Raw genomic sequence first — 23720 nt, forward strand, 5'->3', positions numbered from 1 at the left:
CACCACACACCAGCCGAAGGACACAGCACCGTGTGGAATGGTGCCAACCTGAGCTGGGGGCAGGCATGAGGGGGTGGGAGGGGGACATTGAGACATGCCAGTGATGGGGGCCATGCATGTACCTGGAGGGACAGATGGACAGGCAGGTGGGCACTGCACCTCTGCCATAGGTACCTGGGTGAGCAGCAGGCCCCAGCACAGGGAGCCCTCACAGACACCAGCTGTGACAAAGTGGGAATTGTTTGTTATATCTGGATGAAGCCTGTGCATGACTCAGTTTCCCCTATGTGCGGCAGGGCTCCCTAGCGGGTAGAAAGGGGGTTGTTCTCTGCAGCGGCTCAGAGCCACAGGGGTGACTGGCGCCCAGCTGTCTGGCCCTCAGGTCCCACACAGGGAACCTCTGAGAAGACAGTGGCCCCCACGCCAGCACCCGCCAGCCAGGCCACGCCAGAGGTTGTGTCCGGCTTGAGGTGAAGGCCGGTGATGGGCTCTGGGCACCACCGCACCCCACCCCAGGGCCTGCAATTCGGACCCTGGGCTAGGGCTGGGGGGCCAGAGTGCGAGGTGCTTCTTCCCCGCCGTGGGGTCTGTGCCCTTGGGGGGCAAGGCTCGGGCAGACACTGGACTCTCCCTCCCCCACAGGAGGCGCTTTCCCAGGGGCAGGGGGCTGCAGGGGCCTTGCCAGGGCGGGGCTTCCACTCCGCCGCGCCCCGCCCCCGCGCCAGCCGTGCCCCAGGTGGACCGGGCGGCAGCTGGCGGGGGGGGACGGCCCCCCCACGCAGCCAGGCGGGTCCCGCCCCCCGGAGCCGCCAGTCACTGAGCCGGGCCCCGCGACGCTGGGCCCGGGAGTCCTGCGCCCCCCCCAGCATCAGGCTCCGAGCTCCCCCAGAGCCGCCCCCCCGCGCCGTGATCCCCCCCGCGCCGGGCTCCGAGCGCCCCCTCTGCCCCCCCCGCGCCGGGCTCCGAGCGCCCCCTCTGCCCCCCCTGCGCCGGGCTCCGAGCTCCCCCAGAGCCGCCCCCCCGCGCCGTGATCCCCCCCGCGCCGGGCTCCGAGCGCCCCCTCTGCCCCCTCCCCGCGCCGGGCTCCGCCCCCCCAGCATCAGGCTCCGAGCGCCCCCAGAGCCGCCCCCCCGCGCCGTGATCCCCCCCGCGCCGGGCTCCGAGCGCCCCCTCTGCCCCCCCCGCGCCGGGCTCCGCCCCCCCCAGCATCGGGGTCTGAGCGCCCCCAGAGCCGCCCCCCCCCGCGCCGGGCTCCGCCCCCCCCAGCATCGGGCTCCGAGCGCCCCCAGAGCCGCCCCCCCCCCCGCGCCGTGATCCCCCCCGCGCCGGGCTCCGCCCCCCCAGTTCCCAGCATCCCGGCCGCGCAGCGCAGGCTCAGCCCCGGTTCTGCGCCTGGCTCCTGGCTCCGGGCTCCGGGAAGCGGCTTCAGCACCAGGGACAGAGCCCGCCGGAGCCGCGCCCGCCATGGCCAGCGAGGTGAGCGGGGCCGGGGGTGCAGCCGGGCGGGGACCCGGGGGGCGGACACGGGGCACCCGGCGGCTCCGAGGCACCGTGCGGCCCGTCCCCGAGCAAAGCGGCACCTGCGGGCGGGCAGCGGAGCTAGTCGAGAGGGGACGGTGCGGGGCCCCGCAGCTGGGGGGGGTCCCAGGGTTGCCCGGAGCTGGGGGGGGGGGTGTTTCAGGGGCTGCCCCAAGCTGTGGGGGTCCCAGGGCTGCCTGGAGGTGGGGGGTGGTGGTCCCAGGGCTGCCCCAAGCTGGGGGGGGGTTCCAGGGGCTTCCCGGAGCTGGGGGGGGGTCCCAGAGGCTGCCAGGTGCTGGAGGGGGGGTCCTAGAGGCTGCCCAAGATGGGATGACATGGGGTCAGCACAGCCCCGCCCATGGGCTGCTCTCTTTGGCCCCACTCGCTCCCTGCCCAGTTCTAGCTGTTGTCCTGTGCCCATCCCCAGGGCGTCCTGCCTTCCACAGAGAATCCACAGCAAGAGCCAAATCCCAGTGGGCTCCCTGCCTCTCTGGGTCACAGCTCAGCTGGGGGGTGGAGGGGATGTGAGGCAGTGTCTGGGCTGGGGCAGTGTTGGGGTAGGGGGCCTGAGGCAAGGCCGGGGCAGTGAGGGGAAGCGGGGAGCAGGGTTCAGAGGGATTAATGCACCTCACGCAGCAGCTGCAGTGACGCTCACCCAGCGCTGTGAGAACGGGCGGGTTGACCCCAGAGCACGGAGAGCAGCGTCTGGTGCAGCCAGCCCAATCCCCCAGCCGAGCCGGGTGAGCTCCAGTCCCAGACGCTGTCTGCCGGCCTTCACCAGGCCCAGCAGAGAACCCTGCCTCTCCCAGAGGCCCCCCCCCCGTTATTCCCTGCTGCCCCCCTCCGGGTATGGCCACCTGAGGGTGCAGGCTCCTCACTCCGGGCTCTGGGCTGGGGGGTGGCGGCGTTCTGCCCATTGGGGTTTCCAAGGTCCCCTCACATTTTCCACTCATGAATCGGCCACAATCAGGCCATTCAATGACCCACTGTCAGTGCACACCAACCGCTCTCGACTGCCCTGGGAGGGAACGGAACCCATTCCCCCATGGGAGCCATGCACAGCGTGGAGGGAAACTGAGGCACATAGGCTATTAAATAGTACAGAAGAGGCCCACTTTGTCGCAGATGGGCTGTCCTTGCTCTGGCTTGCAGAGTGAGTGTTTCCCCCTTGCTGGTCGCAGGCCTGGCCATGCAGCTGGGATGTCTCCTTCAGGAGTAGGTGCAGCCTCCAGGCTTCCTCCCTGTGATGCTGACCCCTTAGCCAGGAGACAGGAGCACCCCAAAGACACTCTGCAAGGTCCTGCCCCTCCCCAAGCTGGGGCTAGGGCCAATGCAGGGCGGTGGCTGCAAGAGGCAGCAGAGGATGGAGGGGAGCTGGAACTGGGGGGGCACCGAGCCCCTGAGTGCTTCTCGCTCCCCGTACGGTGGAGATTGGAGGTACGGTGGAGGTTGGAGGTCCGGCTGGGAGGGGAGGAGCGGTCTCTGCTCACTCTGGGCTGGAGGAAAGGCCTGTGCACTGGAATTGGGGAAGGAGCCCCTGAGCCCCTCCCCAAGTGCCGTGCTGAGGCCGGCCCGTGAGCCATGGTGGGGCACAGGGGCAGCACATTGATCACGGAGCCACAGGACTGGTCTACAGCCCCAGCTTTGGAACAGTCTCTGGGAGCCCATCAGTGGGCCAGGCCTCGGGGTCCCACTCTTCCTTCCCCCAGGGTGGGCCCCTCGGCTTCCCTGTCTCCTTGGCTGGACACTGGGTCTTCGGGCCCCTGCTGCACCCCCTGAGCGCCAGGCAGCGCGTTCAGCTGGGACAGACCCCAAGGGAGACGTGCGGAGGCTTAGGGAGCCAGCGGCTGCAGGGACACTCAGCCGGCGCGGCCGACGGGCGGGTTTATTAGTTGACTGGACACAGCACAGGAAGTCCTTGATTAGCCCAGAGAAAAGGAAGTGACAGCCTAGTCCAACCTGCTCAGCACAGAGCCCAACCCCTGTCCCTCTGACCTCTCTTTGTCCCAGTTCAGGTGCCCCGACTGATTCCCATAGTCACCACTTAACTCCCACCTCACCCCAGGCCTTTGTGCCCCAGCCGGGGGGGGATGCAGCTCAGCCCCCCTTGGAGAGGCAGGTCGTCCGTGTCTCTAGGGGTCCGTGTCCAGGTGATTGGATTTGTCATTGTCTTCTCCAGGGCTCCTGATCTTTATCTAAAGCCCCGAGAGCTGACACCAGCCACATCCGTGTCTCTGAGACTCTGCAGAGCGCAAACAACCCTCTCTACCCCTGGGTAGCCCTGCAGCATGCAGGGAAACTGAGGCATACATTGCCATCAGAAAACATTTTGTCACGAGGAGGTCTAGGGTGGGGGAATTCGTGGGGGGCCAGCGGGGGAGGGGGATTGACAGCACCCACAGATTCACTCTCTACACATCAGTGTAATAAATTTGTTAGTCTCTAAGGTGCCACAAGTATGCCTGTTCTTTTTGTACAAAATGTGCCTTGTGAGGGATCATTTTAAAATGAATAACTCGCTAGCAGCCTGGGGAAAGGTGCGTACACCATTACCTGGCCTGTCAGGAATCCCCCGGAGTATGTTGCTAGCACACGTTCAGACCTGGCCAGCCAACACGTCTGTCCTCAGCACAGGACTGTGGGTTACCTCCGGTTACATGGCAGCAGTACCCGGGGCCAGCAGGACAGGAGATGGCAGAAAAGCTGCAGTCCCTCCTCCTTGTTGGGCTACACGTTGCTTTGTGGAGTAACTGTCAGGAGATGCCACGTCAAAGGCCCCCTGGCCTCTAAAAGCGACGGACAGAGAACGCCAAGTTCCCGCTTTCACTAAGGAGACAAAGGCCTGGCACCTTTGGGCTGCAGGGCGCAGTCCTGCCCCAGGAGCGGGTCACTCCCCCCACCTGGCCGTAGCTGTTTAGCTGTGAGTTTTCAGTGTTATCGGCTGGTCACCACCGCGCCAGTACTTTCACTGTTAATCTAACCCCGCAGTGCTGGGTTCGACCGGCCCTGTGTGGGGAGGCCCATTAACACAGCACACTGGGGACCGGTGACTCTGTACAGGAGCAGGGACCCTTGAGCACTGAACTGGCCAGGGGCAGGCTGCAGTGTGTGTGTGGAGGGGGTACAGGGAGTGGGGGTGGAACGGGGTGTGCCGAGGGGGTACCGGAGGTGGGGGATGGGAATGTATGTGTCACCCAGTCTTGGCCCCCCCAGGCCAGGGCTGCAGTCCTGAGCTCTGCTCAGCGTCAGGATCCTCCTTCCCTTCCCCCGAGTCCTGCGGCAGCCCCCTCACCCTGCCCCTGCCCCTGGGTAACCTGCTACGCCCCTGTCTCCCCAGGCCCATGACCTGCAGGAGCTGCGGCGAAGCGCCTCGCTGGCCACCAAGGTCTTTGTGCAGCGGGACTACAGCGACGGGACCCTCTGCCAGTTCCAGACCAAGTTCCCCCTGGAGCTGGACAGCCGGGTAGGAAACACGTTGCCCTGCTGCGCTGGCAGGTGACCGGGGCTGGGAGGGGCAGAGCAAGGCCAGGCAGAGCCCCTGGAGTCCTGGGGGCACCAGGCTTAGGTTGCTCAATTAGGGCAAACTGCACAGGACGGGGCAGACAATCCCCAAACTGATGGTTATTCTACTACTTGGATTCACCAAGCCAGCAACTAAACAGCTTCTGTAACACCTCACTGATTACCTGGAAGCCACCACCCAGCTCCCTTAGCAACCCAGCCTTGGGCTCCCACCCGACACCCAAACCAAATGCAATGAGTGTTACTGGAAATCTTCTTCATCACATAAAAAGTTCTACCAATCCCAGAGGATCGGACACATCACCCACCAGGTTAACGAACAGCTTAGATCCTACCAAATACAGGCTGTCACAGAGTGTGGGGGAGACAGGGTCCTGCGATTCACTGTGACTCTCAGCCAGCCCGGAAGACAGAAGGTTTATTTAGAGGACAGGAACACAGTCGAAGACAGGTCTTGCTGGTACAGACAACAGGACCCCCTCGGTTAGGTCCATCTGGGGGGTGGGGGTGGGCAGGGAGGCCAGAGCCCCATCTGGGCTCCACTCCGTTTCCCCAGCCAGCTCAAAACTGACTCACTCTCCAGCCCCTCCTTTCTGGCCTTTGTCCCTTTCCCGGGCCAGGAGGTCACAATCTCTTTGTTCTCCCACAGGTTTAGCTCTCACCTTACAGAGGGGAAGGGCCTCGGCCATTAGTTGCCAGGAAACAGAGTGTCGGCCATTTATGTGCACTGGCCGTTTGCTCTGCAACAATTACACCCCCTTATCCCAACACCTAGAGACTTAAGAAATGCATAGGGGAAACTGAGGCACCCACAGAGTATTCAGAGGAAACATTAAGAACAGTCCCACTTTGTCACACAGGCTGACAGCCAATGCTTATTAACGAGACTGAAATGTATGAAAGAAGAAAAGAGCGAGAGTGCTGGTTAAAGGCTCCGTAAACACCCAGCCATGTCCAAGCTTAGAGGGATCCAGAATGGAACTGGGGACCTCAGGCTTCCCCTGAAGATAACAAGACCAGGCCCCAGGAGTTCTCACTCAAGGTCTCTGGCAGGCTAAGACACCTCCTGGCAGCAGGTGTCCCTGGGGTGCCAAGTAGTGGCTCTGAAGTAGAATGACCTATTTCCTAGTGCACACAGGTAATTAGTTGCATTGATTAGCAGAAGGCGATCAACCATTCCAGCAGTTCAGAGGCAGTTTACCTAAGAGAACTAGAGACAGTAACATTATTACATTCAGGTTTGAGCGAAATGTTCATACCCCCCCTTTGATCTCTGGATCGATAGCTCTAGGGAGAGCCAGGAACCATGTGTTGACATGGGGCCACCTAGCAAGCTAGACAAACACACACAATTCCTAGCCTGGTAATTCCAACAATGGATTTGCATTTCCAGGCTCCGGGCTATTTACCAGGCTTTGTTAGCTGGTTATGGGGAAAGGCCCCTTAGTAAGTACCCTTGGGTCCTTCTCTAACACACCTTTAAAGGTTGAATTTGGGTCATTTAGTCTACCAGTTGCTTAACCCTTTCTGGCCCTGTGTCACAGCTCCCCCTCTCGCCCCCGTTAGTCCTGGTGTCGGCCTGGGGCCCTGAGGCTCTGTGGACTTGTGATCTTTGGGCACGTCCTGCCAGCGGCTACCTGGGAAGCCCCCCCCCCCAGCTGGCACAGATGCCATCACAGCCCTCAGATGGCGCCACGGACCCCCAGCGTCAGTACTCAGCAACAGCCCCAGGGAGGCCCCCTTCAGGGAGCCAGACCCCCCCAGGCCTCGCTCTGTCGCTGGGGAAGTCCCTCAGCTTCACCCTCTTCTTGGGCCGAGCCTTCAGCACCCCTGGCTCAGGCCGTGAGCTCCCTTCAGCGAGTCCGCCTGAGAGAGACTTGGGGGCGCAATGCACCCCCCCTCCAGCACCTGCCGGGACCCAGCCAGCGCGGTTACAGCAGGGGGTTAGGAGGGTCTGGAACACAGCCAGGCAGGCCTTGGGGAGCACCCAGAGCAGGACCTTACAGCTTGGCCCATTCGGGTTCCCCAGAGCCCCAGCCAAGCAGTGTCCACCCTTGGCTGCTGCTCTGTGTTCAAATTCCCGGCCAGCCCCAGCTGGCCTCTCCTCAGCCCTTTGTCTGGCTGGTCATACCTGGCTGGCTTCCTGGGTGGTGGTGGGGCCCAGGGGATGGGTTGGCCATTGTCTTCATGGGCCCCCCAGTGACCTGGGCCCCAAACCTGAGCCAGCCAGGAGCCATTCCCATCTTTCCCCACCAGCTAGCTATCCATGCAGCACATAGGGGAAACTGAGGCACACACAGCATTCATACAAAATTGTTCAGAAAATTCCCACTCTGGCATCTTCCCCCACCAAGAGCTGCACCCACCGCCATGGGGTCTGGGCTGGTGGCAGCTGGGCCTGGCTGGGAGGCTCACACTGGTCCAGGTCCTGTATGTGCCCATACGTCTGTGTGCACAGGTCCGTGGCTCTGTGTGTGTGAGCAAACTTGCAGGGTGGGGAGGGTGCCTACCCAGGTGTCTGTCTGTGTGCATGTGTATGGGGGGCTCTCTATGGGGCACTGTGCTGGCTGTTCCGTGGGTTCTGCAGAGTGCCGGGGCATCCCTCATTCCTCCCAGCTGAGCTGGTCTGTCTGTGTTCGGGGGCCCTTCAGGCTCAGCTCACTGGGATGCTCACAATGCCCCGGCCCCTGCTGCAGGGTTTGGGCTGAGTGCGGCCTGGGCAGGGTTCCCTGTGCCGGCCGGTGGGGCCCTGTATGACCCCCACTGCCCTCACTCGGGTTTTCTGCCCCAGCTCGAGCGGCAGCTCTTTGAGGAGACAGTGAAGACCCTCAATGGCTTCTACGCCGAGGCCGAGAAGATCGGGGGCAGCTCCTACCTGGAGGGGTGCCTGGCGTGTGCCACGGCCTACTTCATCTTCCTCTGCATGGAGACCCACTACGAGAAGGTAGGGCCAGGCCGGCAGCTGGTGCTCAGCCAGGGCCTCCCTCTGCCACGGAGTCGGCCCGGCTGAAATGCAGGGACAAGTGAAGGCTGCAGCCCCCCCCGCCTGGGCTCCTCTGGGTCCCGCCACCTGCTCCACAGGGGGCAACAGCCATATTCTCTGCGGTGACCCCCTCACTCCTACCTTCCTGGCAGGGTCCCCCGGCGGCTCGGAAGGGAAATTCTTCCCGGGTATCCCCTGTCACGGAGTGTGGGGGAGTCCAGGCCCTGCACCCCACTTCCTGGGACCCACAGTGACTCTCAGCCAGCCAGTAACACAGAAGGTTTGTGGACAGCAGGAACGCAGGGTACAACCAGGACCCCTCAGTCAAGATCTTCTGGGGGGCAGGGAGCTTAGCCCCCAGCCTGGGGGCTCCCTGCGTTCCACCACCCAGCACACAACAGAAACCAAAACCCATCCAGCTGCTCTCTGCCCCCAGGGCCGGCGCTTCCATTAGGCGACCCTAGGTGGTTGCCTAGGGCGCTAGGATTTGGGGGGTGGCATTTTGTGCGCTCCCCATGGGGCGCACGGGAGCTTCCAGTTCCGCTCCCGTTGCACCGACAAAGAAGGACCTTCTGCCGATGCGCCGCGGAAAACAGCAGCAGGCAGTTGAGCAGCTCAATGACTGTCGCTGTCGCCTGCGGCATTACGGCGGAGGGTCCTTCGGCGGTGCGACGGGAGCGGAACCGGAAGCGGGGCGCACAAAATGCCGCCTCCCCGAATTCTGCCTAGGGCGCCAGAAACTCTGGCGGTGCTTCTGCTCTCTCCTCCCCCTGCTCCTCCTCTCCTTTGTCCAGTCTCCCGGGAAGAAGGTGTCACTTCTCCCAACCCCGCTCCTGGCTCTGGCTCTCTGGGAGCCGGGACCCTGGGCACAGGGGGGCTGGGAGCCGGGACCCTGGGCACGGGGGGGTGGGAGCTGGGACCCCGGGCGAGGGGCTGGCAGCTGGGACCCTAGATGAGGGGCTGGCAGCCAGGACCCCGGGCGAGGGGCTGGCAGCCGGGACCCCAGATGAGGGGCTGGGAGCCAGGACTCTGGACAGGGGGCTGGCAGCCGGGACCTCAGGCAAGGGGCTGGGAGCCAGGACCCCAGATGAGGGGCTGGGAGCCAGGCCCCCAGATGAGGGGCTGGTAGCTGGGACCTCAGGCGAGGGGCTGGGAGCTGGAACCTCAGGCGAGGGGCTGGGAGCCGGGACTCCGGGCAGGGGGCTGGCAGCCGGGACCTCAGGCGAGGGGCTGGGAGCCGGGACCCCAGATGAGGGGCTGGCAGCCGGGACCCCAGATGAGGGGCTGGGAGCCGGGACCTCAGGCGAGGGGCTGGGAGCCGGGACCCCAGATGAGGGGCTGGGAGCCGGGACCCCAGGCGAGGGGCTGGGAGCCGGGACCCCAGATGAGGGGCTGGCAGCCGGGACCCCAGATGAGGGGCTGGGAGCCGGGACCTCAGGCGAGGGGCTGGGAGCCGGGACCCCAGATGAGGGGCTGGCAGCCGGGACCTCAGGCGAGGGGCTGGGAGCTAGGACCCCAGATGAGGGGCTGGCAGCCGAGACCCCGGGCGAGGGGCTGGGAGCCAGGACCCCAGATGAGGGGCTGGGAGCCGGGACCTCAGGCGAGGGGCTGGGAGCCGGGACCCCAGATGAGGGGCTGGCAGCCGGGACCCCAGATGAGGGGCTGGCAGCCGGGACCTCAGGCGAGGGGCTGGGAGCCGGGACCCCAGATGTGGGGCTGGCAGCCGAGACCCCAGATGAGGGGCTGGGAGCCAGGACCCCAGATGAGGGGCTGGCAGCCAGGACCCTGCATACAGGGCCAGGAGTGGGGCCCTGCATAAAACTTGGGGCTGCTGCCCAATGTTCCCTCTGTTTCCATCCATGTGCGGAATGAATTCTGTTGTGTGCAGCAGCAATGTGGGGGTGATGCCGAGGTCTGGGGGCCTGTGTAACTCCATCGGGTTACGTGGGAAATCAGGGGAAAGCTGCCAGCTAAGCACAGATTAGTACATTTAGTAGTGAGTGCCGTGGTAAGAAAGGATCTATCAGAGTTGCATAAACTAATGAATGGGACAGAGAAGGTGAACCGGGGGCTCCTCTTCCCCTCTCAGTACAAGCGCAAGGTGACAGTCAATCAAAATGAAAAGCAACACGCCTGAAAGTGGGAGGAGCCATTTTTAACATCACAAATCAGTGACTTGTGGAACTCACTGCCAGTAGCAACACCTGTGATGTGTGACAGTGACGTGTTCATATGACTAATACCCCATCTCCTGAGCAAGCAATGCTCCGTGGAGAGACCCTGCTGCTACCTACGGCAGGTGGGAGACAAATAGTAACAATTCCTTCCCTTTCTGCAGCTCCCTCTGCCCGTCCCAGGACTCTTGTGCCCTCTCCTCCCTCGCCCCCCCTGCCCACTGCAGCTCCCTTCCCGTTGCCCCCATCTCCAGCCCAGCACAACCCACGGTGAGTGGCTGATTGCAGCTCAGCTTACTGCCAGGTCTGACCCTGACACTAAGCACAGGAAACAGTGCAGAGCCAAGCCCTGAGCCGAACGCACCAGCTCAGGGCCTCGCTCCTCAAGGAGAAAAGAAAAGGACCTTTGGACACCAGCCCCGTCTCTCAAATACTCTCTTCCCCCAGCATCAGAAAGACAGCCCACCCCAGAGAGTGGGAGTAGGTGCCTTTCATAGGCCTGAGTGACAGTGTGTGTGAACGGATGTGTGGGTGTGCAGGGAAGTGAGTGTGAGCGGGATTGATGGGTGTGCAGGGAAGTGAGTGTGAGCAGATCTGTGGGTGTGTGGGGGGTGAGTGTGAGCAGATCTGTGGGTGTGTAGGGGAGTGAATGAGAGCGGATCTATGGGTGTGCGGGGAGTGAATGTGAGAGGATCTGTGAGTGTGCAGGGAAGCGAATATGAGTGGATCTGTGGGTGTGCAGGGAAGTGAGTGTGAGTAGATCCGTGGGTGTGCGGGGGAGTGAATGTGAGCAGATCTGTGGGGAAGTGAGTGTGAGCAGATTGATGGGTGTGCAGAGAAGTGACTGTGAGCGGCTCTGTGAGTGTGAGTGGATCTGTGGGTGTGCAGGGGAGTGAGTGTGAGCGGATCGATGGGTGTGCAGGGAAGTGAATGTGAGCGGATGTGTGGATGTACAGGGGAGTGAATGTGAGCGGATCTATGGGTGTGCGGGGGAGTGAGTGTGAGTGGATCTATGGGTGTGTGGGGGAGTGAGTGTAAGCGGATCTGTGGGTATGCAGGGGAGTGAATGTGAGCGGATCTGTGAGTATGCGGGGGAGTGAATGTGAGTGGATCGATGGGTGTGCGGGGGGGTGACTGTGAGCAGATCGATAGGTGTGCGGGGGAGTGAATGTGAGCGGATCTGTGGGTATATGGGGGAATGATTGTGAGCGGATCGATGGGTGTGCGGGGGTGTGTGAGCATACCTGTGGGCATGCGGAGGAGTGAGTGTGAGCAGATCTATGGGTGTGCGGGGAGTGAGTGTGAGCAGATCTGTGGCTGTGTGGGGGAGTGTGTGTGAGCGGATCGATGGGTGTGTGGGGGAATGAGTGTGAGCAGACTGATGGGTGTGCAGGGAAGTGAGTGTGAGTGGATCTGTGGGTGTGTGGTGAAGTGAGTGTGAGTGGATCTATGGGTGTGCAGGAGAGTGAATGTGAGTGGATCTGTGGGTATGCAGGGGAGTGAATGTGAGCGGAACGATGGGTGTGCGGGGGGTGAGTGTGAGCAGATCTGTGGGTGTGCGGGGGAGTGAATGCAAGCGGATCTACGGGTGTGTGGGGGAGTGAGTGTGAGTGGATCTGTGGGTGTGCGGGGGAGTGAGTGTGAGCAGATCTATGGGTGTGCGGGGGAGTGAATGTGAGCGAATCTGTGGGTGTGCAGAGAAGTGAGTATGAGCAGATCTGTGGGTGTGGGGGGGAGTGAGTGTGAGCGGATTGATGGGTATGTGGGGGAGTGAGTGTGAGCAGACCTATGGGTGTGCGGCGGAGTGAATGTGAGCAGATCTGTGGGTGTGCAGAGATGCGAGTGTGAGCAGATCTGTGGGTATGTGTGGGAGTGAGTGTGAGCAGATTGATGGCTGTGCAGGGTTGTGAGTGTGAGTGGATCTGTGGGTGTACGGGGGAGTGTGTGTGAGCGGATCTATGGGTGTGTGGGGGAGTCAGTGTGAGCAGATTGATGGGTGTGCAGGGAAGTGAGTATGAGTGGATCTGTGGGTGTGTGGGGGAGTGAGTGTGAGCAGATCTATGGGTGTGCAGGGTAGTGAGCGTGAGCGGATCGATGGGTGTGCTGGGGGTGAGTGTGAGTGGATCTGTGGGTGTGTGGGGGAGTGAATGTGAGTGGATCGATGAGTGTGTGGGGAGTGAGTGTGAGTGGATCTGTGGGTGTGCGGGGGGAGTGAGTGTGAGCAGATCTGTGGGTGTGCAGGGAAGTGATTGTGAGTGGATCTGTGGGTGTACGGGAGAGTGAGTGTGAGCAGATCGATGGGTGTGCAGGGAAGTGAGTAAGTGGATCTGTGGGTGTACGGGAGAGTGAGTGTGAGCGGATTGATGGGTGTGCTGGGAAGTGAGTGTGAGTGGATCTGTGGGTGTGCAGGGGAGTGAGTGTGAGTGGATCGATGGGTGTGCAGGGAACTGAGTATGAGTGGATCTGTGGGTGTGCGGGGAGTGAGTGTGAGCAGATCGATGGGTATGCAGGGGAGTGAGTGTGAGTGGATCGATGGGTGTGCAGGGAACTGAGTGTGAGTGGATCTGTGGGTGTGCGGGGAGTGAGTGTGAGTGGATCGATGGGTGTGCAGGGAACTGAGTGTGAGTGGATCTGTGGGTATGTGGGGAGTGAGTGTGAGCGGATTGATGGGTGTGCTGGGAAGTGAGTGTGAGTGGATCTGTGGGTGTACGGGAGAGTGAGTGTGAGCGGAGGATCGATGGGTGTGCGGGGGAGTGAGTGTGAGCGGATCTATGGGTGTGCGGGGAGTGAATGTGAGCGAATCTGTGGGTGTGTGGGGGAATGAGTGTGAGCAGATTGATGGGTGTGCAGAGAAGTGAGTGTGAGCGGCTCTGTGAGTGTGAGTGGATCTGTGGGCGTGCGGGGGAGTCAGTGTGAGCGGATCAATGGGTGTGCAGGGAAGTGAGTGTGAGCGGACCTGTGGGCATGAGGGGGAGTGAGTGTGAGCGGATCGATGAGTGTGTGGGGGAGTGAATGTGAGCGGATCAATGGGTGTGCAGAGGAGTGAGTGTGAGCAGATCTGTGGGTGTTAGGGGGAGTGAGTGTGAGCAGATCAATGGGTGTGCAGGGAAGTGAGTGTGAGTGGATCTGTGGGTGTACGGGAGAGTGAGTGTGAGCGGATCGGGTGTGCTGGGAAGTGAGTGTGAGTGGATCTGTGGGTGTGCAGGGGAGTGAGTGTGAGTGGATCTGTGGGTGTGCGGGGAGGGAGTGTGAGTGGATCGATGGGTGTGCAGGGGAGTGAGTGTGAGCGGATGTGTGGATGTGGAGGGGAGTGAGTGTGAGCGGATCTGTGGGAGTGGGGGAGTGAGTGTGAGCGGATCTATGGGTGTGCGGAGGAGTGAATGTCTACGGATCTGTGGGTATGCCGGGGAGTGAGTGTGAACGGATCGATGGGTGTGCGGGGGTGTGTGAGTATATCTGTGTGCATGCGGAGGAGTGAGTGTGAGTGGATCTATGGGTGTGCGGGGGTGAGTGTGAGCAGATCTGTGGCTGTGTGGGGGAGTGTGTGTGAGCGGATCGATGGGTGTGCGGGGGAGTGAATGTGAGCGGATCGATGGGTGTGCAGGGGAGTGAGTGTGAGTGGAACTGTGGGTGTGCAGGGGAGTGTGAGTGGATCTGTGGGTGTGCGGGTGAGTGAGTGTGAGAGGATCTGTGGGTGTGCGGGGGAGTGAGTGTGAGTGGGTCGATGGGTGTGCGGGGGAGTGAGTGTGAGCGGATCGATGGGTGTGCGGGGGAGTGAGTGTATCTGTGGGTGTTTTGGGGAGTGAGTGTGAGCGGATCGATGGGTTTGCGGGGGAGTGAGTGTGAGCAGATCTGTGGGTGTGTGGGGGAGTGAATGTGAGCAGATCAATGGGTGTGCCGGGGAGTGAGTGTGAGTGGACCTGTGGATGTGTGGGGGAGTGAGTGTGAGCGGATCGATGGGTGTGCGGGGAGTGAGTGTGAGTGGAACTGTGTGCGTGCAGGAGGAGTGAGTGTGAGCAGATCTGTGGGTGTATGGGGGAGTGAGTGTGAGCAGATCGATGGGTGTGCAGGGAAGTGAGTGTGAGTGGATCTGTGGGTGTACGGGGGAGTGAGTGTGAGCAGATCGATGGGTGTGCAGGGAAGTGAGTGTGAGTGGAGCTGTGGGTGTGCAGGGGAGTGAGTGTGAGTGGATCAATGGGTGTGCAGGGAAGTGAGTGTGAGCAGATCGATGGGTGTGCAGGGAAGTGAGTGTTAGTGGATCTGTGGGTGTGCGGGGAGTGAGTGTGAGTGGATCGATGGGTGTGCAGGGGAGTGAGTGTGAGTGTATCTGTGGGTGTGTGGGGGAGTGAGTGTGAGCGGATCGATGGATGTGCAGGGGAGTGAGTGTGAGTGTATCTGTGGGTGTGCGGGGGAGTGAGTGTGAGTGTATCTGTGGGTGTGCGGGGGAGTGAGTGTGAGTGTATCTGTGGGTGTGTGGGGGAGTGAGTGTGAGCGGATCGATGGATGTGCAGGGGAGTGAGTGTGAGTGTATCTGTGGGTGTGCAGGGGAGTGAGTGTGAGTGTATCTGTGGGTGTGTGGGGGAGTTAGTGTGAGCGGATCGATGGATGTGCAGGGGAGTGAGTGTGAGTGTATCTGTGGGTGTGCGGGGGAGTGAGTGTGAGTGTATCTGTGGGTGTGCGGGGGAGTGAGTGTGAGTGGATCTGTGGGTGTGCAGGGAGTGAGTGTGAGCGGATCGATGGGTGTGCAGGGGATTGAGTGTGAGTGGATCTGTGGGTGTGTGGGGAGTGAGTGTGAGTGGATCTGTGGGTGTGCAGGGGATTGAGTGTGAGTGGATCTGTGGGTGTGCAGGGGAGTGAGTGTGAGTGTATCTGTGGGTGTGTGGGGGAGTGAGTGTGAGCGGATCGATGGGTGTGCAGGGAAGTGAGTGTGAGTGTATCTGTGGGTGTGCGAGGGAGTGAGTGTGAGTGGATCTGTGGGTGTTAGGGGGAGTGAGTGTGAGCGGATCGATGGGTGTGCAGGGAAGTTAGTGTGAGCGGATCTGTGGGTGTTAGGGGGAGTGAGTGTGAGCGGATCGATGCGTGTGCAGGGAAGTGAGTGTGAGTGTATCTGTGGGTGTGTGGGGGAGTGAGTGTGATTGGATCGATGGATGTGCAGGGGAGTGAGTGTGAGTGTATCTGTGGGTGTGCGAGGGAGTGAGTGTGAGCGGATCTGTGGGTGTGTGGGGATTGAGTGTGAGCGGATCGATGGGTGTGCAGGGAAGTGAGTGTGAGTGTATCTGTGGGTGTGCGAGGGAGTGAGTGTGAGTGGATCTGTGGGTGTGCGGGGGAGTGAGTGTGAGTGGATCTGTGGGTGTGCGGGGGAGTGAGTGTGAGCGGATCGCTGGGTTTGCACAAAGCAGGCCAATAGCCTCAGCCCTTTGTCCAGCCGGCGGAGCTGCACTGAGGCCCCGTCTCTCCCAGCAGTGTATGACGAAGGAGGCTGGTTCCCCAGTGACGGGCAGCGCCCAGAGCTCCCGTCACTTTTCGCAGGGAAAGACGCACTGTGTTTCACGCAGCGTGTTGGTGATTTTCCATTTCCACTCAACTGTGGAGAGTCGGAAAGATCAAGGCCGGTTGGGGGGGCAGCAGCAGGTTTCCAAGCTGCTAACTGATGCCAGCGCCACGTTGCCGTGAATGGCAATGGTGAATCTAGCGTGTGCAGGGAGCCCTCTCTCCGCACTGCAGCCCCAGGGCTGGCCAAGCTCCCGCAGCCCTCCCTTCACTGCCCCCCCACCCCTCCCACCCTACGCATCCTCCTGGTATGCAGCCCTTGGCAGCCTCCTGGGGGGCCGTGCATCCGTGCCCATTGGCAGGACCCAGGTGCTGAAGCAGCGCCGTGCCTGCGTCCCCAGGAATCTGTCCCGGGGTGCTGACCGCCACGGCCGGCTTTAGGAAGTGCGGGGCCCAATTCGAGCATTTTCGGCGGGGCCCTGGCAGGGATGACTAAAAAAAAAAAGTGTAAAAAAAAAAGCCTTTTATTTCTTCCATGTATTATTTACTTTCCATAACTATATAAATAATACAATTCTATATTATGTACATTGCATCATATATGCTGTTGATTGGTTATAAATGACTGCCGTGTCACATGTGTGGGTCCCTGCCACTCCCTGGGGGTGTGCACATGTGTGGGTCCCAGCTGCTTCCTGCCCCCCTCATTGAAGCAGGTGTGCAGGGTTTTTGCCCTGGGAACTGCAGGGCAGCAGTGGACATGGGGCTGGCTGGAGGCAGGGCAGGGGCTGACTGGAGGTAGGGTCTGGCTGCAGGCAGGGCAAGGGGTGCGGGGCTGGTTGGAGATAGGGGGTGTGGGGGGCAGGCTGGCTTCAGGCAGGGCTGCGGGGGGATGCAGCAGGGGTTGGCAGGGCTGGAGACAGGAGTATGGGACTGGCTGGCTTCAGGCAGGGGGGTGCAGCAGGGATTGGCTGGAGACAGGGCAGGGGTGTGGGGCTGGGTGTGCGCTGGGCGGGCAGGGGGTGCGGGGCTGGGTGTGGGCAGGGCTGTGTGTGGGGCTGGCTGGCTTTGAGCAGGGCCACAGGGGTGTGTGGCAGGGGTTGGCTGGAGACAGGGCAGGGGGTTTGGCAGGGGCTGGCTGTGGGCACGGGGTGCAGAGCTGGCTGCAGGCGGGGGGGCAGGGCTGGTGCGGGCAGGGCAGGGGATGCAGCAGAGGCAGCTGGAGCCCCCACCCTTTAAATAGCCCCCAAGGCTCCCACTATCCCAGGGCTCTGGTGGTTATTCAAAGGGCCTGGGGCTCCCCTGCTTCTACCCCCCCAGACCTTTTAAATAGCTGCAGGAGCCCTGGGGAATACATGGGGGTGGAGGGGTTCCAGTGGCTATTTAAAGGACGGGGTGGCAGAGGCAGCTGGAGCCCTGGCCCTTTAAATAGCCCCCAGAGCCCCTGCTATCCCAGGGCTTTGGGGGCTATTTAAAGGGCCCAGAGCTCCAGCCGGGAGCGCAGGGCTGCAGGGTAGGTCTTGCACTCCGGCCGGGGCCTCGGGGCGGCTTGCCCCACTCTGGCCGGGGCTCCAGCCAGGGTTGCGGGGCTTGCCCTGCTCCGGCCGGGGTTCCAGCTGGGAGAGCCGGGCTGTGGGGCAGCCGCGCTCCCGCCGGCGCTTTGGTCAGGGGAGCGGGGCCATGGAAGACCCCGGAGCAGACCGCAGCCGGGGTAAGTAAAAAAAGTTTAAAAGGCGCTTAAGGCGCGGGGCCCTCTTAGGTGCGGGGCCCGATTCCGGGGAATCGGCTGAATCGGCATAAAGCCGGCCCTGCTGACCGCACCCCACCAGGGAAAACGCTCCCCGCTGCCCCAGTCACCACTGACATGTGGCGTCCTGGGGCCTGAGACTCGCGGGGGTGATACAGTCTCCAGCCCTTACCCCACCCGGAGGGCACAGAGCAGGGGTCTCCCAAGGGCGGTTACTCAGCGAGGGCCCCTTGGGCTCTGAGAAGGGCCCCCTCATCACACAGGCATCAGGTTGCTGCTGGGCCTGGCCCGGCCTGCCCTCCCCATAAGGAGCGCAGATTGCAATTGCCCCTGCCCCCATGCTCGGCCCTGCACCCCACAGGCGGCAGCCCCAGAGCAGCGGGGCTCGGGGTGACTAGTCTAGGCAGGCACCAGGGGCTAGCTCTGCCCTGGGGATCCTCTCGGGCAGGGAAAGGCCCAGCTGAGGGGTGTTGCTGGGAGGCCCCCCAGCTCTCGGCCTGTTTGAGCCCTGGGACTCACCCGCTGCCCTGCCCTTTCCAGAACCCCCAACTGGCTTCTCCCACCCCCAACACCCTGGGTGGCATCTCACTACTGGTCCAGACTCCAGTTTGCTTTGCTTCCTGGGTGGTCACTAGCTCCCCATTTCCCTCAGAAAGTGCCCCTCCTTGGAGCAGGCGGCTGGGAGCCAGTGCTCTTGCAGGGGAGTGGGCTCTAGTGGTTAGAGGGGGGTGGGGTGGGGCTGGGAGCCAGGACTCCTGGGTTCTAACCCAGCTGTGCCCCTGACTGTGACCATGGGCCTGTTGTCCCCGCTCGCTGTTCCCAGGAGCTCCTCCTTTCCCAAGGGGACGACCTGCCCCCAGAGGCTGTTGCTGTGGGGCAGGTGTGCTGGTTAGCCCCAGTGACAGGCAGCACAGCCAAAGGGCCCGATCCCCTGCCAGGGAAGGCGGCAGGTCAGGGAGGCGCTGGGTGCCCAGGATGGTGGGTCCTGAGAGGCTGTCCCCTTTGCCCTCGCAGGTGCTGAAGAAGATCTCCAAGTACATCCAGGAGCAGAACGAGCAGGTGTATGCGCCCCGGGGCCTGCTGCTCACCGACCCCGTGGAGCGAGGCATGCGGGTCGTATCCTCCTGGGCCGGACGGGAGGGTGGGCCCAGGGCAGGGAAGATGGGCATGGGTGAGCCTGGCGGGATGGGCAAGGGCATCGCCCTTACAGTGGTGCACACGGCCACAGCAAACAGGCCCCTCTCTGCAAGGCCAGCTCGCCCCGAGCCCACCACCGGCCCCTGGCACTCAGCTCCCCCCCACTGGGCACAGGGGGCTGGAGGCCCCGGCTGGCCCTGGGAACTGGGAGCAGATCCTGGCACACCCCTGCCTGCCCAGCAGTCCTTGTCCTGCTGTTGGTCCTTAGCCTGGGCCCAGATTGAGATCTCCATCTACGAGGACAGATGCGGCAGCACCAGCAGCGGCAGCACCAGCAGTGGGGGCGGGGGGGGTCGGTGACTGGCCGGGGGTCCCTGCAGGGACCTGCACTGCCGGGACGAAGGCCTCGCCGAGCTCCGCCGGCTGCGGTACCAGAGCACCCGCTTCTGAGCACCCCCGGGAGGGAGGGAGGGGCTGTGGGGCCGGAGGCTGCTGGGGAGACCCCAGTGTAGACCTGCTGCTGGAATGGGGCGAAGGCGCCTCGGGCTGGGCCCCATGGGGCCCCTAGCCAGCCTTCCGGCCAGCCCCGAGCCAATGGCCCTGTCCCAGCCCGTGCCACCTGGGGCATCACCTTCCCCTAAAGCCAAGCACTGAAGGACCTGCAGAGGGTGCAGCGGGGGGATCCTGACCCGGGGGGCCGTCGGCCGCTGCTCCTGCTGCAGGGAGCGTAGTCCCGGCACACGTGCATGCACGGCCCTGCGGTGGCTGGCAAAGCCCCAGGCACTGTCCTGCACGGGGTGCTGTGCCTCCCACCCCGGCCATGTCCTCCCCCCTCCGTGAGCCCCTCCCAGCGAGTGACTCCCACTCCCCATTCCCAGCTGCTTCGGGCCAGAGACTGGGCTTGGTGGAGCCCTGGGGCACCATCCGCCTGGGCTGGGTCACAGGCACCATTGCCCTGTCCGGGCACCTGCCCTGGCAGGAATGAGCTCCCAGGGGACACTGGTGGACGTGTGGGGGAGAGGGAGGGGTTGGGGGTGACGGCACATCCCAGGGGGTCACCATCCCTCACCAAACTCATCCTCAGCCAAAGGGATTGGAGCCCCTGCGCCCAGGGGTGCGGCCAGCCCCACACCTGCTGCAGCCCCTATGTCCCAGCCCTGCCTCTCTGCCTGCTCCCCTCTGCAGGAGGGGTGTTTGCACCCTAGGGGCTACATGGCCTGGCCCCGCCCTGCCTGCTTCCCCTGTGTCTCTTCCCTGCATAAGCCTGTTGCGTCCCCGCGGCATGACGCCCAGCCCCAGGCTTGTGTGGGGCTCATGGCCCCATTGTTGGGGCCGTGGTCTGGGGGGTTGTGCCCCCATCAAAGGTTAAAGTGCTGACCCTACCGATGGGGGAGGAGCGACCCATCAGCCCCATCAGGGGGGCGCCCCTCAAAGGCAGTTTTTCTGGAAGGTGCCCCCCTGTCTCCTGCCTGGGCTGGGGGGTGCCCGCGGCTCTCGGGCCGTGCAAGCTGGGTGCACACCCAGGGCCCAGCCCTGCAGGGGGTGAGCTGAGCCGGGCCAGCTCCAGGCGGGGCAGGGATGGGGCTAGAGAGGAGAGCCAGGCCCAGCCCTATGAGGCGGGGGCGCTGCGGGGAATGGGGCAGAGGGCGATAGGTGAGGCTCCCTGGCCGGGATGATGCCGGAGGCCCAAGTGAACGGCCCCTGGATCTGGTGATACAAGTCTGCCCTACACAGCAGGGGTGCTGCAGGTGGGTAGGTGGGCGATGGGGCCAGGACCCGCGGGCACGGCTGAGCAGATGTCGCTCTCAGAGGGCTCTGGGAGGGCAGGCTGGGGGCACAGAGCACTGAGAACGGCCCCTGCCCCCCCATGGACACACAATAAACCTTGTGCTGCCAGCCCAGCTGCCTGCACCACTTCGTCCTGCGTCGAGGGGACGTGGGAAGCTGGCAGCTGCGGGGCCCTGCTGGCTGGGACGGGGCCTCTCCTGCCTGGGGGCGGCAGCTGGGCAGCAGGGCTGGTCTCTGGAGCTACCACCACAATCACAGGGCTGGGGAGCCCGAGGGGGCTGGCCCAGACCTAGGTACAGGGAAACCAGCCCCCCGTGAGGGTCTCTCCCCTGGCTCCTGTAACCCCCCTGCCTGGAGACAGGGGCCCTGCTCCATCCTGCTCCTCCCCAGAGCTAGCTCCCCTGGCTCTGGGTCCTGGCCCCACCTGCTGGTAAAAGGCAGCACTGCAGCTGGGAGCGTGCAGGGTGCTGTACAGCCCCCTGCTACTGGATCCTGTCGGCGCCTGCACCCCCAGCACATGCTGCGCTGCCTGGGGAGCCTGGGGGGGTGGTGGGGGACGACGGAACAGACGGGGCCAGAGGAGGGTGTGGGGAAGGGGGAGGCACATTCAGGAGAGGGGGAAAGGGGCCTAGACGGGAGGTGACAGCTGGGCCAGGCAGGTCGGGGCTGGCCGGGCGGCACCCAGACGGCCAAAGAACAAGGGGGAAGGAAATCACCCGAGAAAACAGGGATGGAGGGAAAATCAGTGCAGGGGAAGGGGAGCTTCAGCCTGGTGTGGGGCAGGGAGCGACTATCTGCGGGCAGGAGGTTCGGTCCAGGCCGGGGCTGGTGTCAGCTGGGAAACGCTTTATTCATCCAGCACCAGGTGTGAGCAGCCCCAGCTGGGCCAGAGCCCTGAGTCTAGCGGGCGGCTGAAGGGGAGGCCAGGCCGGAGGGGGAAGGAACCAGGGTTGCACAGCCCCTGCAGCTGGGCATGTGTTCCCTCTGCGCCCCCAGGGGCTGCAGTGGGCCTGGGGGTGGCCCTGGGGGTGGGAGCTGCACTGGGTCAGGGAGCTGCCGTGGGTGTGAGGTGGCCCGGGTCTAGGGGTTGTAGAGGGCTTGGGGCAGCCCTGGGCGTGGGGCTGCCCTGGGCTGGGGGCTGCAGTGGGCTGGGGGCTGCCGTGGATGTGGGGTTGCAGTGGGCTGGGGGTGGCCCTGGGGGTGGGAGCTGCAATGGGTCTGAGGCGGCCCGGGTCTAGGGGTTGTAGAAGGCTTGGGGCAGCCCTGGGCATGGGGCTGCCCTGGGCTGGGGGCTGCCGTGGATGTGGGGTTGCAGTGGGCTGGGGGCTGCCGTGGATGTGGGGTTGCAGTGGGCTGGGGGTTGCAGTGGGCATGAGGCTGCCCTGGGCTGGGGGCTGCCGTGGGCTGGGGGCTGCCGTGGATGTGGGGTTGCAGTGGGCTGGGGGCTGCCCTGGGCTGGGGGTTGCCGTGGATGTGGGGTTGCAGTGGGCTGGGGGCTGCCGTGGATGTGGGGTTGCAGTGGGCTGGGGGCTGCTGTGGATGTGGGGTTGCAGTGGGCTGGGGGCTGCAGTGGGCTGGGGGCTGCCCTGGGCTGGGGGTTGCAGTGGGTGTGAGGCTGCCCTGGGCTGGGGGCTGCAGTGGGCTGGGGGCTGCCCTGGGCTGGGGGTTGCAGTGGGCTGGGGGTTGCCGTGGATGTGGGGTTGCAGTGGGCTGGGGGCTGCCGTGGATGTGGGGTTGCAGTGGGCTGGGGGCTGCTGTGAATGTGGGGTTGCAGTGGGCTGGGGGCTGCTGTGAATGTGGGGTTGCAGTGGGCTGGGGGCTGCAGTGGGCTGGGGGTTGCAGTGGGTGTGAGGCTGCCCTGGGCTGGGGGCTGCAGTGGGCTGGGGGCTGCCCTGGGCTGGGGGTTGCAGTGGGCTGGGGGTTGCCGTGGATGTGGGGTTGCAGTGGGCTGGGGGCTGCCGTGGATGTGGGGTTGCAGTGGGCTGGGGGCTGCTGTGAATGTGGGGTTGCAGTGGGCTGGGGGCTGCTGTGAATGTGGGGTTGCAGTGGGCTGGGGGCTGCAGTGGGCTGGGGGTTGCAGTGGGTGTGGGGTTGCAGTGGGCTGGGGGCTGCCGTGGATGTGGGGTTGCAGTGGGCTGGGGGCTGCCCTGGGCTGGGGGTTGCCGTGGATGTGGGGTTGCAGTGGGCTGGGGGCTGCCGTGGATGTGGGGTTGCAGTGGGCTGGGGGCTGCTGTGAATGTGGGGTTGCAGTGGGCTGGGGGCTGCAGTGGGCTGGGGGTTGCAGTGGGTGTGAGGCTGCCCTGGGCTGGGGGCTGCCATGGATGTGGGGTTGCAGTGGGCTGGGGGCTGCTGTGGATGTGGGGTTGCAGTGGGCTGGGGGCTGCCCTGGGCTGGGGGTTGCAGTGGGTGTGAGGCTGCCCTGGGCTGGGGGCTGCCGTGGATGTGGGTTTGCAGTGGGCTGGGGGCTGCCCTGGGCTGGGGGTTGCAGTGCGCTGGGGGTTGCAGTGGGCGTGAGGCTGCCCTGGGCTGGGGGCTGCAGTGGGCTGGGGGCTGCCCTGGGCTGGGGGTTGCAGTGGGCTGGGGGTTGCAGTGGGCGTGAGGCTGCCCTGGGCTGGGGGCTGCTGTGGATGTGGGGTTGCAGTGGGCGTGAGGCTGCCCTGGGCTGGGGGCTGCTGTGGATGTGGGGTTGCAGTGGGCGTGGGGCTGCCCTGGGCTGGGGGCTGCAGTGGGCTGGGGGCTGCCGTGGAGGTGGGGTTGCAGTGGGCTGGGGGCTGCCATGGGCTGGGGGTTGCAGTGGGTATGAGGCTGCCCTGGGCTGGGGGCTGCAGTGGGCTGGGGGCTGCCGTGGATGTGGGGTTGCAGTGGGTGTGGGGCAGCCCTGGGCTGGGGGCTGCCGTGGATGTGGGGTTGCAGTGGGCTGGGGGCTGCTGTGGATGTGGGGTTGCAGTGGGCTGGGGGCTGCAGTGGGCTGGGGGCTGCCCTGGGCTGGGGGTTGCAGTGGGTGTGAGGCTGCCCTGGGCTGGGGGTTGCCGTGGATGTGGGTTTGCAGTGGGCTGGGGGCTGCCCTGGGCTGGGGGTTGCAGTGCGCTGGGGGTTGCAGTGGGCGTGAGGCTGCCCTGGGCTGGGGGCTGCAGTGGGCTGGGGGCTGCCGTGGATGTGGGGTTGCAGTGGGCGTGGGGCTGCCCTGGGCTGGGGGTTGCAGTGGGCTGGGGGTTGCAGTGGGCATGAGGCTGCCCTGGGCTGGGGGCTGCTGTGGATGTGGGGTTGCAGTGGGCGTGAGGCTGCCCTGGGCTGGGGGCTGCTGGGGGCTGCCGTGGATGTGGGGTTGCAGTGGGCGTGGGGCTGCCCTGGGCTGGGGGCT

The 23720-nt window shown here is 63.9% G+C and overlaps 1 protein-coding gene across 1 annotated transcript; it reads left to right on the top strand.

Moving 5' to 3' along the window:
- The first annotated feature begins 1396 nt into the window (after positions 1 to 1396).
- On the top strand, positions 1397 to 18931 carry GOLGA7B (golgin A7 family member B). Its single transcript, XM_050958836.1, has 5 exons — positions 1397 to 1476; positions 4856 to 4981; positions 7832 to 7984; positions 18449 to 18550; positions 18851 to 18931. The coding sequence occupies exons 1-5, from the start codon at positions 1465 to 1467 to the stop codon at positions 18929 to 18931; spliced, it is 474 nt and encodes a 157-aa protein (XP_050814793.1). The 5' UTR covers positions 1397 to 1464.
- The last annotated feature ends 4789 nt before the right edge of the window (positions 18932 to 23720 follow it).

Source organism: Gopherus flavomarginatus, chromosome 6 (genome assembly GCF_025201925.1).
Source record: "Gopherus flavomarginatus isolate rGopFla2 chromosome 6, rGopFla2.mat.asm, whole genome shotgun sequence".
In the NCBI taxonomy this organism is placed as follows: Eukaryota; Metazoa; Chordata; order Testudines; family Testudinidae; genus Gopherus; species Gopherus flavomarginatus.

What these genes read in the sequence shown, in the direction of transcription:
- GOLGA7B (XM_050958836.1), top strand. An exon ending in CCCTGGAGCTGGACAGCCGG is followed by an intron (nt 4,982 to 7,831) that starts GTAGGAAACACG and finishes TTTCTGCCCCAG; the next exon opens with CTCGAGCGGCAGCTCTTTGA. An exon ending in TGGAGACCCACTACGAGAAG is followed by an intron (nt 7,985 to 18,448) that starts GTAGGGCCAGGC and finishes TTGCCCTCGCAG; the next exon opens with GTGCTGAAGAAGATCTCCAA.